At 48.2% G+C, this 15,041-nt stretch overlaps 1 protein-coding gene across 2 annotated transcripts in view; it reads left to right on the forward strand.

Moving 5' to 3' along the window:
* CLEC16A (C-type lectin domain containing 16A) overlaps window positions 1–15,041 on the forward strand; it is a gene marked incomplete at both ends in the record, with an annotated part of 206,270 nt that overhangs the window by 144,267 nt on the left and 46,962 nt on the right. For both annotated transcript variants that reach the window (XM_079719268.1, XM_079719269.1), the window contains 3 exons: window positions 8,871–9,022; window positions 11,141–11,345; window positions 12,949–13,113. In XM_079719268.1, the coding sequence (XP_079575394.1) occupies window positions 8,871–9,022; window positions 11,141–11,345; window positions 12,949–13,113 (522 nt within the window). The remainder of the gene's footprint in view (window positions 1–8,870; window positions 9,023–11,140; window positions 11,346–12,948; window positions 13,114–15,041) is intronic.

The following is a 15,041-nucleotide window of genomic DNA, read 5'->3' on the forward strand; positions in this document are numbered from 1 at the left end:
GAGCCACGCCAGGCTGGTTTTCCCTGGAGTGGCTGTCAAAGCTGTATTCAGTGCCACAGGGTACCTTCTCTGTCTCAAAGGGCTGCCATCTGCCCACTAGTGTGAAGGCTTCATGAGGGCAGGGGCTCGACCCATCCTGCTCTCACTGTATCCCTGCACCTGAATGGAGCCCCAGGGCGGCAGGTACCCAGCGTGCCAGAAAGAAGAGGTCCCAGGGCTGCCACTAGAGGGGCCACCAAGTGCCTGGTGAAGGGGGACCTTGCCCAGGAGCACACAGCAAGTTCACGCCATCAGCCACCATGAGATCAAACCCCTGGGACCTGCCTGCAGAGAGCTCTGGTCATTTGACTGTCCCCCTGCTGGACCCAACCAGCATCCTTCACCATTAAGATCTAGCGGGGATCAGGGGTGCCCCCTTCACTGAGGGAAACGGGGGTCGCTCCTCTCTCTGGCCCCATCCTGAAGACTAAAACCCCAGGTCACAATCAGCTTGTTCAGGATGCTGTGAAGGCCGCATGTTCACTCTGGCTTCATAGCTCATCACATTGTGTCAGTCATGTGCCGTTGGGGATGTTACTTGACATCCTGCAGTTTGTGTCCTTGGGAATCAGTGAACCCCCCTCATAGGATCCCAGGAACTTGTCAAGTTGGAGCTCAGCGCCTGGCCCACAGAAGCACTGGTTGTGGTGTCAGCACAGAACTGCTGGGGGCAGGGGAGGGAGCCCCTGTCCAAAGACTCAGCCCTGACAGTCTTTCAGCATGTGGTTTTTGAGAACCACAGGCCCGAATGGCCCGGCATCCCCACCGGACGTGGCCACCAGCTCCCAGGGAAGTCAGCCATCTCCTTGTCTTAGCTCTCCCTGTGAGGGCCCACGGTCCCCTGCAGTTTCTTCCTCACTAATCCCTGGCACACCTGCAGGTCTGGAAGAGAAACCCAGTCTGCTCTTGGATCCAGAGAGAGACCAGGACCACACATTCCTTGCAAAAGGACTCAGATGCTTTTCTGCTCACAAAGGAAATCCTGGTCTCCTATTAGCTGTGAAAGGTCCCTGCGGGCCTGTTATCTTAGAATCCCAGGGTAAGCCTGCCTTTCTCAAGGACTCTGTACCTTGTTCCCAGCCCTTCCTGACCTCTGATTAACAGAAGGCACCTGGAAGACTTGGTAGTGTTTACAGAGTTGATAATCTAAACTCCAGCTGTGGTGATGTTCCAAGAATTGGCCCTAAAGCCCAGTGTATTGGATTTCAAAGTGCTGGAATTCAGCTGGCCTAGAAATCCCACTGTAAGGATAAAAACATCGATTCTAAATGTATTTGGAGCCACCAAGCCAAGAATTAAATTATGGTATTGGCATCCATATTTTATTATGAAGGGATCATTTAAATACAGCAAAAGTCAATCAGCCCCATTTATTGCTCAGTAATGAGCTATGGCCTGTCAGAGGGAGCTGTGGAGGAAGAAGGCTTCAGCCCGGAGGGCTAAGAGGACAGCCGTTGCAAAGTCCTTTGCCTTCAGTAGGGGAGGACCAGAAGACGTTAGCATCTCTGCATCCAGTGACAAATACTTCTTCATCGCCTGCCACTGCCCAGCCCCCCTCCTGTGGGTACAGCAGTGAGTGAGACAGGTCAGGCCCTGCCTTCCTGGGGCTTCTGTCCAGATAGGGAGCAGGCCCCAACCAGGGAGGAAGGAGTAAACGGGACCCTTGGAGGCTGGCAGGCATTAGGGACCAGTAGGGGGCTAAGGTGTGTAGGTGTGATGGAGAGTGAAGGGGTGGCTGGGCCCATCACCCCACAGGAGTTCTGAGAAACAGCCAAAAGCCATGATTTAGTTTCTCCCTCTGAAGAGCCTTAGTCTAGAGCCTGCATCCAGCCAGCGTGACTTTACCTCAGGCAGAGGGGTTCTGACCAGTGAGTCAGGGCTCCAGAAAAAGTCAGGGCGCTTCCAGGCAACAACCACTGCTGTGCTGGGTGTGGCCCCAGGCCTCTCTCAGATCCCTTGATGGTCCTAACAGGGTTATAAGTAACCTGAGATTCAGAGAGGGAGGTGGCTTGTCCAGGGTCACACAGCTTTTAATGGCAGAGCTGGGATTTAAACCCAGGTCTCTACAGCTCCAAAACCCAAGCCGTTCTTACCCAGACAAGTTGCCCTGATTCTGCACTTCATGGCAAGGTGGCTCTTTCAAGCTTTTTCCTCTTCTCCTCCTCTCTCCCAGCAACTTAAACTTCTGTTGGGAAATGGCTGCACTCCTTTCCCTTCATGCTGCTAAACACTGCAGGACCTTTCGTGCACCCAAATCAGCCCTGGGCTGTTTCTCCAGGCTGGTCCTCCATGGTGTGGTGTGCAGCCCCTTGGTGGTGCTGGAAGAATTTTAGAATTTTAAGTGTGCCTGGATACAGTACTAAATTACAATAAATCACAGTTGCAATTCTCTATTGCTGAGTAACAAACCACCTTAAAATTCAGTGGCTTAAAACAACTACAATCATTCAGTTTGCTCACAGATCTATAATTTGCCCAGGGCTCAGTGGGAATAGCTCATCTCTGCTCCACATGTGGGCCCAGGGCCTTGGTTTCTCTCAGTCGGTGTCTCCATGGCTGCTTGGGCTTCCTCACAGCATGGCGGATAGGTTCCAAGAGCATTTTCATGACCTTGCTTAGAAATCATACAGGATCTCCTCCACTGTACTCTGTTGGTCTAGGCAATCACAGAGGCCCACCCAGGTTCAAGGAGAAGGGACACAGACACTACCACCTGATGGGAGGAGGGTCAAGGTCACACTGTAAGAAGGGGACATAGTGGGGGAGCTATTGCTATGGCCAACTTTAGAAAGTATAGTCCACAAGAAAATACGTTTCAGTGCCCCTCGGGTCCTTTCTGTTACATCAAGGAGAAGGTCTCAGATTGGTACTAGTTTGTCTTAGAACTTCTCTAACTCCTGGGACTCCTTTTTTTATCAAAAGAGCAGGCTTTAGGCTATAATTTAATTAAAAGATCTTTTCAATCTATTTTCATGGTCACCTTATTTATTGTAAGTAATTCTGCTTTTCCATTCATTGTAATGATAGGAAGTTAACTTTTAAAATAAATTTATTTTGGTAAAACATGAGCTTTCAAGAGAAAAATTAAGGACAAGTTCTACTTTGCTGCTCTAGATTTACTCTCACATGAGCATATGAATAGGAGTTTCCTTTGTCTGTTGTAGCAAAAGTTTATAAACAACCTGAATGGCCATCAGCTGGGGAGCTGTGAAATCATTTAGAGTCAGGACTGCAGTGGGAGAGAATGCAGCTATGAAAAATAGTGAGGTGCGTCCCTGGGTGCTGATGTATCACCAAAACGCGGGCTTCAGTGGTAAAAGCAAAGGGTGTATGTGGCATCTGTGAAAGACAAGGCAGGGGTTGGGGGGTACAGCTACATACACACTTGGAAATGCAGAGTGGACAGATAACAAGACATCAGTAGTGGTTGCCTCTGCAGAAGAGGACGGGGAGATTTACCATCCACTATAAAAAATTCCACGTCTTTTTTTTTTTTTTGAAAATTGACCCGTTTCGATCTCTTAAAAACAAAAACACTACACAACATCAGTTTTGTTTTTTTGTTTCGTTTTCTTTTGTTTTGCCGTCCACAATTCAGTTATATCTGAATTCTAAGACCAAACAGAGTCCCCTGCCCAGAAGCAAAGAAAAAATTCCACACCTTTTAAAATAGAAACATGCGAATGTGTTATCTATTCAAAGAAATTGATAAGCTTAATGTCTTCAAATAGAATAAAGTGACAAACCTTTCCCCCTTTCAAATGAACCGGAAGGCAGTGCCTAAGGGTAGGAGGAACACATCACCCCTCCCTGGAGGGAGGTTCCTTCTGGTCCTGGGGTGCAGTGGAGACGTCTGTCATCCCACCTGCTCTGCCCGTAGGGCCCGGTCCCTCCCCACATGGAGACTTGGTCTGCATTATGGTTTGTGGTCCAGAGCCCCAGCATCCCTGCCGGCCCCCAAGCCCCTTGCGGCAGTGCCAAGCCTCATTCTTCACGGTCTGGTTCCCTAATACAGGATCTAACACCCACACGTTTGTTGAACTGGACGCCAGAGCTCTCCAGCTCACACATCTGGCCAGTTTGGAAACGTGCACACCTGTGTGCCAAGAGGCGCTGCTGGTTTCTTGCCGTTGCCCTGGTCTCAATGATGGTCACTGCACTTTGGGATCAGGGAGAGCCGTCCAGCCGACAGCTAGGCCTGGTGCTGCTTCCCAACCCTGGCTGGGCCCCAGAAGGACCTGAGGCCCTTTGCATAGGAGAGTCACTTTTCCTTTTATTTAAGTACACAAACAACATACCTCTTGGAAAAATCAGAACACTGCATATAAATTAAAATGACCTTGACCCCTCCCCCGCAGTCCCACCTCCTCCCCTCCAAAGAGGTAATCACTCTGCACCCTGCCAGACATTTTCTTAAATTTTCCTTTTACACACACATACTTGAGTCCATAGAAAATATACAGTGTCGTTTTGTGTGGTTTGATTTTATGCAAGTTGTGTCATACTGCATGTGTCATGCTGCAACTTTTTCCACTCAGCAGCACTTCTTGAGACTAAACCTTGTTGAAACATCTAGAGATCTCATTCCTTCCTTGTTATTGCCATATGTTTTTACACCGAATAAACATACATTTTTTAAAAAAGCCTTCCCTTCTCACTAGACATCTGGGTCATTACAGACCCAAATCCCGCTGTCAACATCCTTGTTCCTGTCTCTAGGCCCACGCGTATGTCTTCCTGGGAACATACCAATTGCCGGGTCATAGAGTGTGAAACTTTCAGTTTTAATAAATAATGCTGATTGGCCCTTCAAAATGGCTACGTTAATTAATTCTACAAGAAGCGTTTGAGAATGTCAGTTTTTCTGTGGCCTCCCCAGTACCTGATGTTATCAGACATTTTTATTTTTGCCAGTCGGGTGGGATCCTGTTCTCATTTGTCTCCTGATTTAGCACGAGGGGGGGAGCACCTGTGTGTGTGTTCATTCTCCTGTCTGTGAGTGGCCTGTGGAGTTCTTCGTATTTTCTCCTTTATTCATCTTTTGCCTTTTAAAGGTATTTTGCAAATATTTCCCCTAGTCTGTTTATGGGTTTGTTTGTTATCCATGAGGTAAATTTTAATTTTGAGGTAGTCAGTTTATCAACCTTACACTTATTTATCCATATGTGTGGATCCTCATTTCTTTTTTAGAGAAATCCTTCCCTAAGGTCATATGGATAGTCTGATAAATTTCTGTCGGTTTAAAAACTGAAGCCCTCGGCCCCACCCCTTTTGAAGTGAAGTTGGTGGGGGAAGGACGCAGGAGACCCAGGTGGGCCGAGAGATTTGAGCAGCGCCAGTGTAGGGGTGGCCCGTCACCTGCACTGGCCTCCCCCAACCACAGGCCAATCCTGAGAGGCCGCCAGCCACCCCAACATAGCCGCCCGCTTCTGAGTCCTCCCCACAAGCCTGCATCCCTCCCTCCCGGTACCTGGGTACCCGGCACACCTCCCCCCGGCTCAGAGTGAAATCCACAGGCTCCTGCTCGCAGGCAGCAGGTGAAGGACTTGGACCGTGGGCAGAGCTGGGCCCTGTGCCGCAGCTCTCTCTCCTGGGCCCTCCTCCGACGGGAACGCTCACGGCCAGCGTGTGGAGCAGCCGAGGGGAGAGCCGAGGCGGTGAAGGCGTTTCCTGAGATGCCGCCCCAGGGGCCCGCAGATGTCACCCCAGCCAGACTCCCTTGATCTCTCTGTAGGATGCCCATACACCCTTCTGTTAGTCCACGGAAGCCGCTTCATTTCTCCTTAACTGCCCCCACAGCTTCTGAAAAGCCAGGGACTCCCTCCCTCTTGGAGCCATCCTGTCTCGGTGGTGACGGTGGCCTCTTAGTTTTCTTACGAAATCTCTCACGGGGCTTTGATGTCTCAATTGCATTTCTGAAAGTTGTTCCACTTTGGGGTTTTGTCCTTCCTTTTTTGTTCTTTGTGGCAGAGGTGGTAGGTCTTTTTTTCCCCCTGAAGTCCCTAAGCCCCCTGGGCTTTGTGAGGGGGTTGCCTGCCGACAGACCCCACTGACACCAACGCCCTGGCTGTGCCCGCTTTCCTGGCTCTCACCCGCACATGAACCTCTTCTGTGAATGTGGGGAAAGAAGAGCCAGGTTGTCCTGTTGAGGGCGGAAGGGACGGGGGAGAGAAAGAGAAAGGAAAAAGGAAAGAAAAGGCATCCTTTATGAGTTTAGTTTTCTCTTTTTAAAAAGTAAAAGATTCTAATTGGGGAACATGTTTTAAGTATTGAGTAAAGAAAATAAACTCTACCTACCACAAAGAAAATGTTTGTAAGAAAGAGTGTGAGGACTTCCATTTCTGATAATACAGAAGACTAGCGTCTTCCATGTGAAACTAGAAATTCTGAATACAGTCATTTTTAGAACTCTTCTTAAATACTTGGCTGGACCCTTGGGCAGGGAGGAAGTTTCTTGCCCTCAATAAGAGAATGTGCAATCCAGACAGTTGAGCCTGTCTGGTGCTGGTGTTTGCTGTGGGGTATCTGGCTGTGCCGGGTGGTCATATGCTGGGGAGGAAAGACAGAAACCCAAGACCTTTCAAAGCTGAGAGGATAGACCGGAAGGCATCCCATGACACCAGGATCTCAGACGGATTATGCTCTCAGAGGGTTAAACTGAGGTAGTGTGGGAGGTGGGGGGAGGGGGGAAGAGGAGGGAGGGGAAAAGAAGATGGCAGAGGAGAAGTGTACCTATCATCCCGTAGATCTAAATGAGAAGTGAAAATGGAGGGGGAGGGTGTGGTGAAACCGTGGCAAAATACCTGAGCCCAAGGGTTTTTTGTTGTTGTTTTGTTTGTTCGTTTATTTATAAATTTATTTTATTTATTTATTTTTGGCTGCGTTGGGCCTTCGTTTCCGCATGCAGGCTTTTTCTAGTTGCGGCGAGCAGTGGCTACTCTTCATTGCAGTTCGCAGGCTTCTCTTGTCGCCGAGCACGGGCTCCAGGCGTGCGGGCTTCAGTAGTTGTGGCACGCAGGCTCAGTAGTCGTGGCTCGTGGGCTCCAGGTGCGCGGGCTTCAGTAGTTGTGGCACGCAGGCTCAGTTGCTCCGCGGCATGTGGGATCTTCCCAGACCAGGGCTCAAACCCGTGTCCCCTGCATTGGCAGGTGGATTCTTAACCACTGCGACGCCAGGGAAGCCCCGGAGCCCAACTTTATCACATGTGCTTAAATTCTGGGGCCAGAATTGTTACTATCTGTGTTACCTTTCCCCCCAACCCACCACCAATAAAATGAAGCCAAATATTAGGTCACAGAACGTATTGGGGTGATGAAATTGTGCTACAACTGGAGTGTCACAGTCAGAGCACAGCTGTAAATTTACTAAAACTCAAACTGTACACTTAAAGTGGGAGAATTTTATGGTATATAAATTATCCCTCAATAAAGCTGTTTACGAAAAAAAAAAAAACCCACCCACCATTCTTCTAATCAGGACTGTCTTTTAATGTTTCAGTATATTTCTCTGTGCTTATATTTCTTTGTAGGGATACACTTTTTTTTTTTTAACAATCAACATCATAGTTATAAAGTTTTTATCACCTTGTTCATTTAAAATTGTAATGTCTTTTCCAATGCCATTGCAATTATTTGTAAATAGGATTTTTTACTTGGGTCTTTAATACGTATTTCAAAAGTACATGTTGAATACTTTCTCATTTTAAAATAATTTCAAGCAATACAGTGGTATAGAGGGCAAAAATTAAAGTTCTTCTGTTGATACCACACAGACACACAGACACACACACACACACACACACACACACTCCCTCTCTCTCTCTCTCTCCCTCTCCCCCTCCCGCCCACCCCAGTTCTCACTTCCCTCCCCATAGGTAACCACAGTTCACAGTTTGGTTAAACATAATTTTTAAATGGGTATATAATTTTCCATATGATGGGAAAAAATCATACTCAAGTGGTTCCCCTATTTGGGGGCATTTAGGTTGTTTCCTGGTTCAGCTGTTTCTTTTAAAACATGTTACAGAGGGTTTCGCTGGAGGGAACTCAAAGCAGACTGTAGATTTAATGGCCCTGCGTTACTCTGGTGATTTCAAAGCCATCGAGGACAGGCAGTAAATTAGACCTCAAATCTGGGAGTAACTTCCAGCTAAGGGAAGGGACCAAGCATAAGCTGAGGACCCCCTGCTAAATGCTTTACCTACCTGTTCTCATTTTAAGGCATCAGACATCTCAAGATAGGGGACATTATTCCCATTTTACAGATGGGAAACCGTGGTTTAGAGAGGCCAAGTGCCTTGCCCCAGATCGTGCATCATCTAGTGTAGAGCTCGGCTCTAAGTTGTCAGACACCAAACTGAGGTCTTGGTGATTCTATAACTGAGCGAGGGGCTCTTCCTTTCCTGTCTCCACTTAATCTAGGTGAACACCATCACAGGTGTAAACCACCAATGCCTGCAGGGAAGCACTGAAATGTTACTGGGATTCCGGATTTGTTGGGTATTTTTTTAGCTACAGGGGCAGTGCCTAATCCACAGCTAACATTGTACTGATGCTTTATGTACTTTCTCTGAGTTAGTCCTCACAAACAGTGCTTTGAGTGGGAGGGGCATGATCCCCACTTTTCAGATGAGGAATCTGAAGCCCAGAGAGGTACAGTAAGTTGCCCAGCATGACTTGGAGGAGGGACTCAGACCCAGGTGTGTGTGACTTCCAGCCCAGGCTCTGGTGCCAAGCTGCACTGCCCAGCAGAACACAGGTCAGCTGGAGTGTGTCCATCAAGCTGGGCAGCGGACTGCACCTCACTATGCTCTCTGTCCCCCTCTACCACAGACAACAGCGACCTGATCGCATGCACGGTGATCACCAAGGATGGCGGCATGCTCCAGCGGTTCCTGGCTGTCGACATTTACCAGATGAGTTTGGTGGAGCCTGACGTGTCCAGGCTGGGCTGGGGAGTGGTCAAGTTCGCAGGCCTTCTGCAGGTACGATGGCCGAGAGCTCCGGAAGCTCTTCTCGGTTGGCTGTACAAACACCCACAAAAGTGTCATCTTTACGGTCAAGTTCTAATGACGTAAGGGCCACGTGAACAGATTATCATTGACAAAAGTTAGAATACCTCACAGATAAGAGCCAAGTCCCCTTTGACCAAAACCCAATTCTGACGCCTCTCGTCCGTTATCAGATACGGTGCTTTGCCGAATATGTGTATGACTATAACTACATGTACTGTTTTTAAAAATTGTACAACATATAGTTGGAATGGGGTGTGTGTATTTTTTATACTGTCACATTGAATGTATTGTAAACTTTGCTTTTTTCACTCAACGAATGTTTTGGAGAACTGACTGTGTTAGTCTCTGCAGGCTTACTGGTGTTCTTTTAACTGCTGCCTGACTACACACCAAGGCAGAGTTAGCCAGCACCCTGTGGCTGCTTCCAGCTTTTTACCTTTACAGACAGTGCTGCCGTGAACAGAACTGTCCTGACTTCCTTGTGCACTTGGGCCACCGTTTCCCTAAGGCAGACACCAAGAAGTTGGGCTGTGCCTATTTGCTCTCTAGAATGATTGCTGCCACTGGTGACTTATGGACATTCCTGTGTCCTCCACCTCTCCAGCAGGCCTGGGCTCTAAACTGCCAAACGTCAAGCTGGAGCATGGGTTTTCTTAATGTTTGTCTAAATGATGGGTGACTAATGCCAGCTAGTTGGTCGAACGAAGCGTGGAACCAAATGAGTTGAAAACAGCCTCCAGCTCACGCCCTCCCCCACCATCACCCCCACCAGACCCCTGGGCCCTGAGTTGCCCTGCGCTGAGTCTGTTTCCTTGCTGGGCAGTCCTGGTTGCTGGCAAGGCCTTGCCGGGGCGACCCACATCCACCTCTCCAGGGCAACCCACTCCCCAAGAGGACCACCCACGTGTTTGAGGATGCTGTTGCAACCATTTCCCAGCCTCCTCTTTTTCAAGATCTTTCCATTTAAAAAAGGTCTTTTACAGAAGGTGGTGTGAGAAGCAGCTATCTGAAGAAACTCTCATTTAGAAAAAGACTTCCACGTATGAGACTGTCCATTAGGTGACTTAGTGCTTCTTATTTATCTAGGTTTATGATCAATTTCCTTTAGAATTTAGTGTCAGGAAAGTGTTTTTACCCCTCAAAGGATTAACACGTCGTCCCTCAGACAATGAAAGCCACATAAACCTTTTCTTTTGGTTGTCTTCCAGTAGCTTCTATTCATCAGGCCATTATTACGTGCCAGCCTCTCTCTCCGTCTTAAAAGCGTAATATCTCATCTAATTCCCACTGCAACATTTTGTGCCAGATTGAATGCCGGTGAACGGTACCTGTCTTGCTTCATGAGCCTTTTCAACATTTTCCCCACCTTTCTGACTTTCATGTCTGTCTCCTGTCTCCTGCTTTTATCTCAAACCTTACTTAGTGGGAAGCAAATTCTTTGCACAGAATCCAATCTGATGTTTTAGATTGGATTTGTCCTGAGGATACTTGCTGTACGTGAGTTCTCCTCTACCTTTCAAGTGTAACTTTCTTCAAACGTCTGCTAAGTGGTCCTCCCCTATTCCTTTCTCGGAGTAGCTATTTCCTTTAGGGGCCAAGAATTCGTCAGAGACACAAAAATGGGAGCTAAGGATGCCCCCTTCTTAAGAGAAGCAAGGAAGGAATTGTTACGCTGGAGGAGATCACACTGGAAAGGACTAGGAACTTGGGTTTGTTATCTCTAGTTCCCCGAAGCAAGAATTGTTGAAGTTTGTTGGGCTCCCTGAGGCCCCATGAAGAGGCTGGTGTCCCGTGTGTTTACTAGCTGCCTCAAGTCCTCGCGGGGATGGAACAGGCCACCACAGCCAGCATCAGCTTCTTGAGCTCTCTGTGCTTCCCACCCCTCGCTTCCCGCCAGGCCTGGCCTGGTTTGTGCCTATCCTTGACTCTCTCAGACTTGGGGGAGTCTCAGATGGTCTCCTCCAGAGCAAAAGCAAAGTTCAATCTGGGGGACCTCATTCTAGATAAGACGTGAATCCACAGCTTCCGAGCAGCTACCTTCCCCCTGAACCTAACAGACACCCTTTCTTTGGCCTCCTCCCCCCGCAGGACATGCAGGTGACTGGCGTGGAGGACGACAGCCGCGCCCTGAATATCACCATCCACAAGCCTGCATCCAGCCCCCATTCCAAGCCCTTCCCCATCCTGCAGGCCACCTTTGTCTTCTCGGACCACATCCGCTGCATCATCGCCAAGCAGCGCCTGGCCAAGGGCCGCATCCAGGCGAGACGCATGAAGATGCAGAGAATAGCTGGTGAGTGCAGCCCCGGCGGGTGTCCTTTCGGCAGTGGGGCAGCAGCTGCCGCAGGCCGTCAGCATGGCTCTCACGTTGACCTTGAGAACCCCTATGACTCCTCTAGAAGAGGAAACATATGGTTCAGGAATGAGTTGTGTTTTGGTGAGAGAATGGAGAACCCTGAGTGTTTGATTTCTACAAGTCTAGGGCTGCTTGGAAGAGGCAAGCCCTCCCTCCCAGGCAAGAGGCAGCTGTCAGTGTGGGACGACGGTTCTCCCTCCTGCACACGGACGTTCTCTAGTGTATGCCTGCAAAGCTTTTCAACGTTCCTCTGCCACCTCTGACCCTTAAAACAACCCTTGAGATGAGTAGGGCCTGTTCTCCCCATTTTACAGAAGAGTAAACTGAGGCTTAGTGACTTGCCCACAGCCACGCAGGCAGTGGATTCGGAAGTGTCGTTTCACATTGCACAGGGACTGTGGTGAATCTGTGAGGCGGCCCTACACCGCCCAGTGTCAGGAAGGCCCCAGCTTTCTTAGAAGTGAAGGCACTGAAACGAGGGCATTCCCTTCATCAGGGTGGAAGGCACAGCGTCCTCCTCGGGGAAAAGGCGTTCTATCAACTCCTAAAATCACCAACAGCCTTTCACAAGAAACCAGTGCCTTTCAGCTCAAGCACCAATGGTCATTCTGGTGTGGTCACTGGGAGGCTTTCCAGTCCACTGGGAGAGAAGGGGAGCGTTCTCGAGGAGTCACCTAAAAAGAAACACTTGGAGGGCAGGGTTTCTGGATATTGTGAACTCAGTCATTTCCTGCACGTGCCCCATTGATTTGCGCAGGCCTGCATCCCATATAGTCCTCATCTTAGTTCTCACTTAGCTGAAACTTGGCCTCCAAAATCATTACAGAAGCATTTTGTAATGTGCAAAGTGACTTAAATCATTCAGTCCTTTCTCTTAAGATTTATTTCCAGAGGGTTGATTGTTTGTTTGTTTGTTTTTTTAATGTAAAGCAATTTCTCACAGCTGGCATGAAGGCTAAATATTTCATTTGAAAATTGAGAATTATGCCGTAAAGTGGCTGTTAGAACTAACGCCTTGGGTATTTCTCAAATTGATTTTAAAAAGCCCCTCCAAATTGCTGTATCGTGAGAGTTCTGCATGCAAGAGAGGACAGCAACAGAGACACACACACTCATAAGTACACAGACACACGTGTGTGTAAGTTCTCTCTCACACACTCTTCCCCACACGCATAGATTTATGAACTTTCACAGCAGAATTGGCCCCGTTTGCTTTGGGGTCTGAAACTGTACCCAGGGTTAAGCCTTGGTAGGGTCTTTTGTGTATGGAAGCCAAGAATCCGAGGTGAAGATGGGCCTGGCATTCATCTCTGAACCACTTTCTAGGCACTGCTTGTGTTATGAGCCTCAGGCGGGACCCTTGGTGTCACGCTGGTCTCCCCAGCTCGAGGCTGCTGGCTGCCTGCTTGGCATTGTCCGAGGGATGTGCCTGGCAGGGCTGTGGCCACACCTGCTACAGCCGTGCTAACCAAAGTCTCATCACCTACATTCCCATCCCACGCACGTGCTGAGCTTGAACCACGGGTTTGTTTGAACGTAGCCCTCCTGGACCTCCCGATCCAGCCGACAACTGAAGTCCTGGGGTTTGGTCTCAGCTCGTCCTCCACCCAGCACCTGCCTTTCCGCTTCTACGACCAGTGCCGCCGGGGCAGCAGCGACCCCACGGTACAGCGCTCTGTGTTCGCGTCGGTGGACAAGGTGCCAGGTAAGCCGGCCCCCACCCTGTGCCACCTCCTGTCCCCTCCAGGGAGCGGGAGAGGGGTGGTTCCAGGACCTTCTCTGTCTTGAGCCTGCGTAGGCTTTCCTTCCCCTCTCAGAAACCCCATTTCTTAGAACTTATCAAAGTGCAGCACAAGATTAAACACAAGCCCCAGAAAGAAATCTTGGCTTTCTCTTTGGTGTTCTGCCGCCGGGGTTTGGTTTTCCAGAGATTTGTTTGAGGGTGTGGAAGAACTTCTCAGAATTAAGACTAAAAATTTCTTGGAAATACTTTAGATTATTAGTAACAAGGTAGTGGGAGAGTCATTTCCTCCATGTAGGATGACTAGAAAGAGCTAGTGTGTGCAGTTCCTGTTTAAGCCCCTGAAGAAGTGAGACTTCAGAAGAAGGTCCCGCTGCCCCCGGGCGGCTGCCACTCTGTTCTTTCTGGGAGCCTCTCTTCCCACTTTCCCCAAAGCGCATCTCTAACTTTCCTCCCCGCCTCTCCAGAAGAGAAGCATGAATAGAAAGTTCAGGGTCGCCTGGTGAAGCTGAAAGTACTGGTTCTCCAGAAGGGCCGGCAGGCTCCCCCTTCCTGTTCTGACATGTCTGCTTTAAGTAAATCCATATGCATCCCAACCCCTCAAAAGAGAACCTTGCTCTTGGTTACAAAACTTCAGAAAACTGGCCAAGCTGTCCCCTGCAACTTCACTTCTCCGCAGTTAGGGCTTCGAACCTCAATTGCGAATGTGGCAAAATGTTTTCAAAAGCACTTACCCATTTAAGAACAAAATCCAGTGAAAAGAACCTGACCCAAACCAGGATCCCTGTTTCCCCTCCACCCCATGATTCATTCTGATTTCATTCTTTGATTTGATTAATTCATTTCAGAAATATAGTATATACTATAAGCATATGATTTCTTTAAACCCAAACAGGACATGATAAAATGAAAAATAAGACTACTTGGCCCCAGAAGTAAGCATGGTTAACAGTTTCTTGCATTTCCTTCCAGAAATGTTTTGCTTGTCTGTTTTTACACCCGGGGTTATACCATATGTGTGATTCTACATCTTGCTGTTTTCACTTATTGACAAGTCAGTGTTACGTGTAAGCACATGTAAATTGACCTAACGCTCATTCACTGTTGTGTGGTATTTTATCATATGGACGGAACAAAAAAGTCTTTTATAACATTTTGGATTGATGGACATTTGAGTTGTTTCCAGTGTCTTGCTCTTCCATTGTCAAAGTGAACCTCCTCGGGGTATCTTTGTGTAAGTGTGCAAATCTCACGTGTCTATGGGATAAATTCCCAGTGGTGGATCTGCCAAGCCGAAGGGGAGGTTTTTTCATCTTAATATATGTAGTCCCAAAATGCACTCTGGAAAAAGTGCGCCAGTTCACGCTGCCACCCACTGCCTGCAACTGCTTTCATTCTTAAATCCAGTCTTAGGCTACAAGGCTGATTGTAGCCCTGCCTCTGTTTTCAGCCATGCAATATGAGATGATTCTGCCTGCTCGGGGGTCTGGAGGCTTCTTTGTTAAAAATTCTCCAGGTTGCTTTCTGCCCTGTAGAGATGGTTGCTAAGTAAATATAAATGATGACCATGAGTCTAGGTTAACTAAATACACACTGGCCTGGTAAGAAATCATTTCTTTCTTCCTTTTTTTTTTTTTTTTTTTAAACACACAGTTGTAATTTTATTATAACATTTGTATAAGCACCGCTTTGTAATTTTTTAAATTGAAATATAATTGACATTTAAGATTATATTACTTAAGAAATCAGTTCTTTAGGGTCATCAGGGCTTCTCTGAGCTCAGGAACTAATGGGTTAAGGAGAAAAGCTTGGTCCTTGTTTCCGCTCCCCCATCTTTGGAACAAGGCAAGTGTAAATTAATAAACAGAGCCGGATGTCACGTTCATCGGCCT

This window comes from Hyperoodon ampullatus, assembly GCF_949752795.1.
Source record: "Hyperoodon ampullatus genome assembly, chromosome: 14".
Classification (NCBI taxonomy): domain Eukaryota; kingdom Metazoa; phylum Chordata; class Mammalia; order Artiodactyla; family Ziphiidae; genus Hyperoodon; species Hyperoodon ampullatus.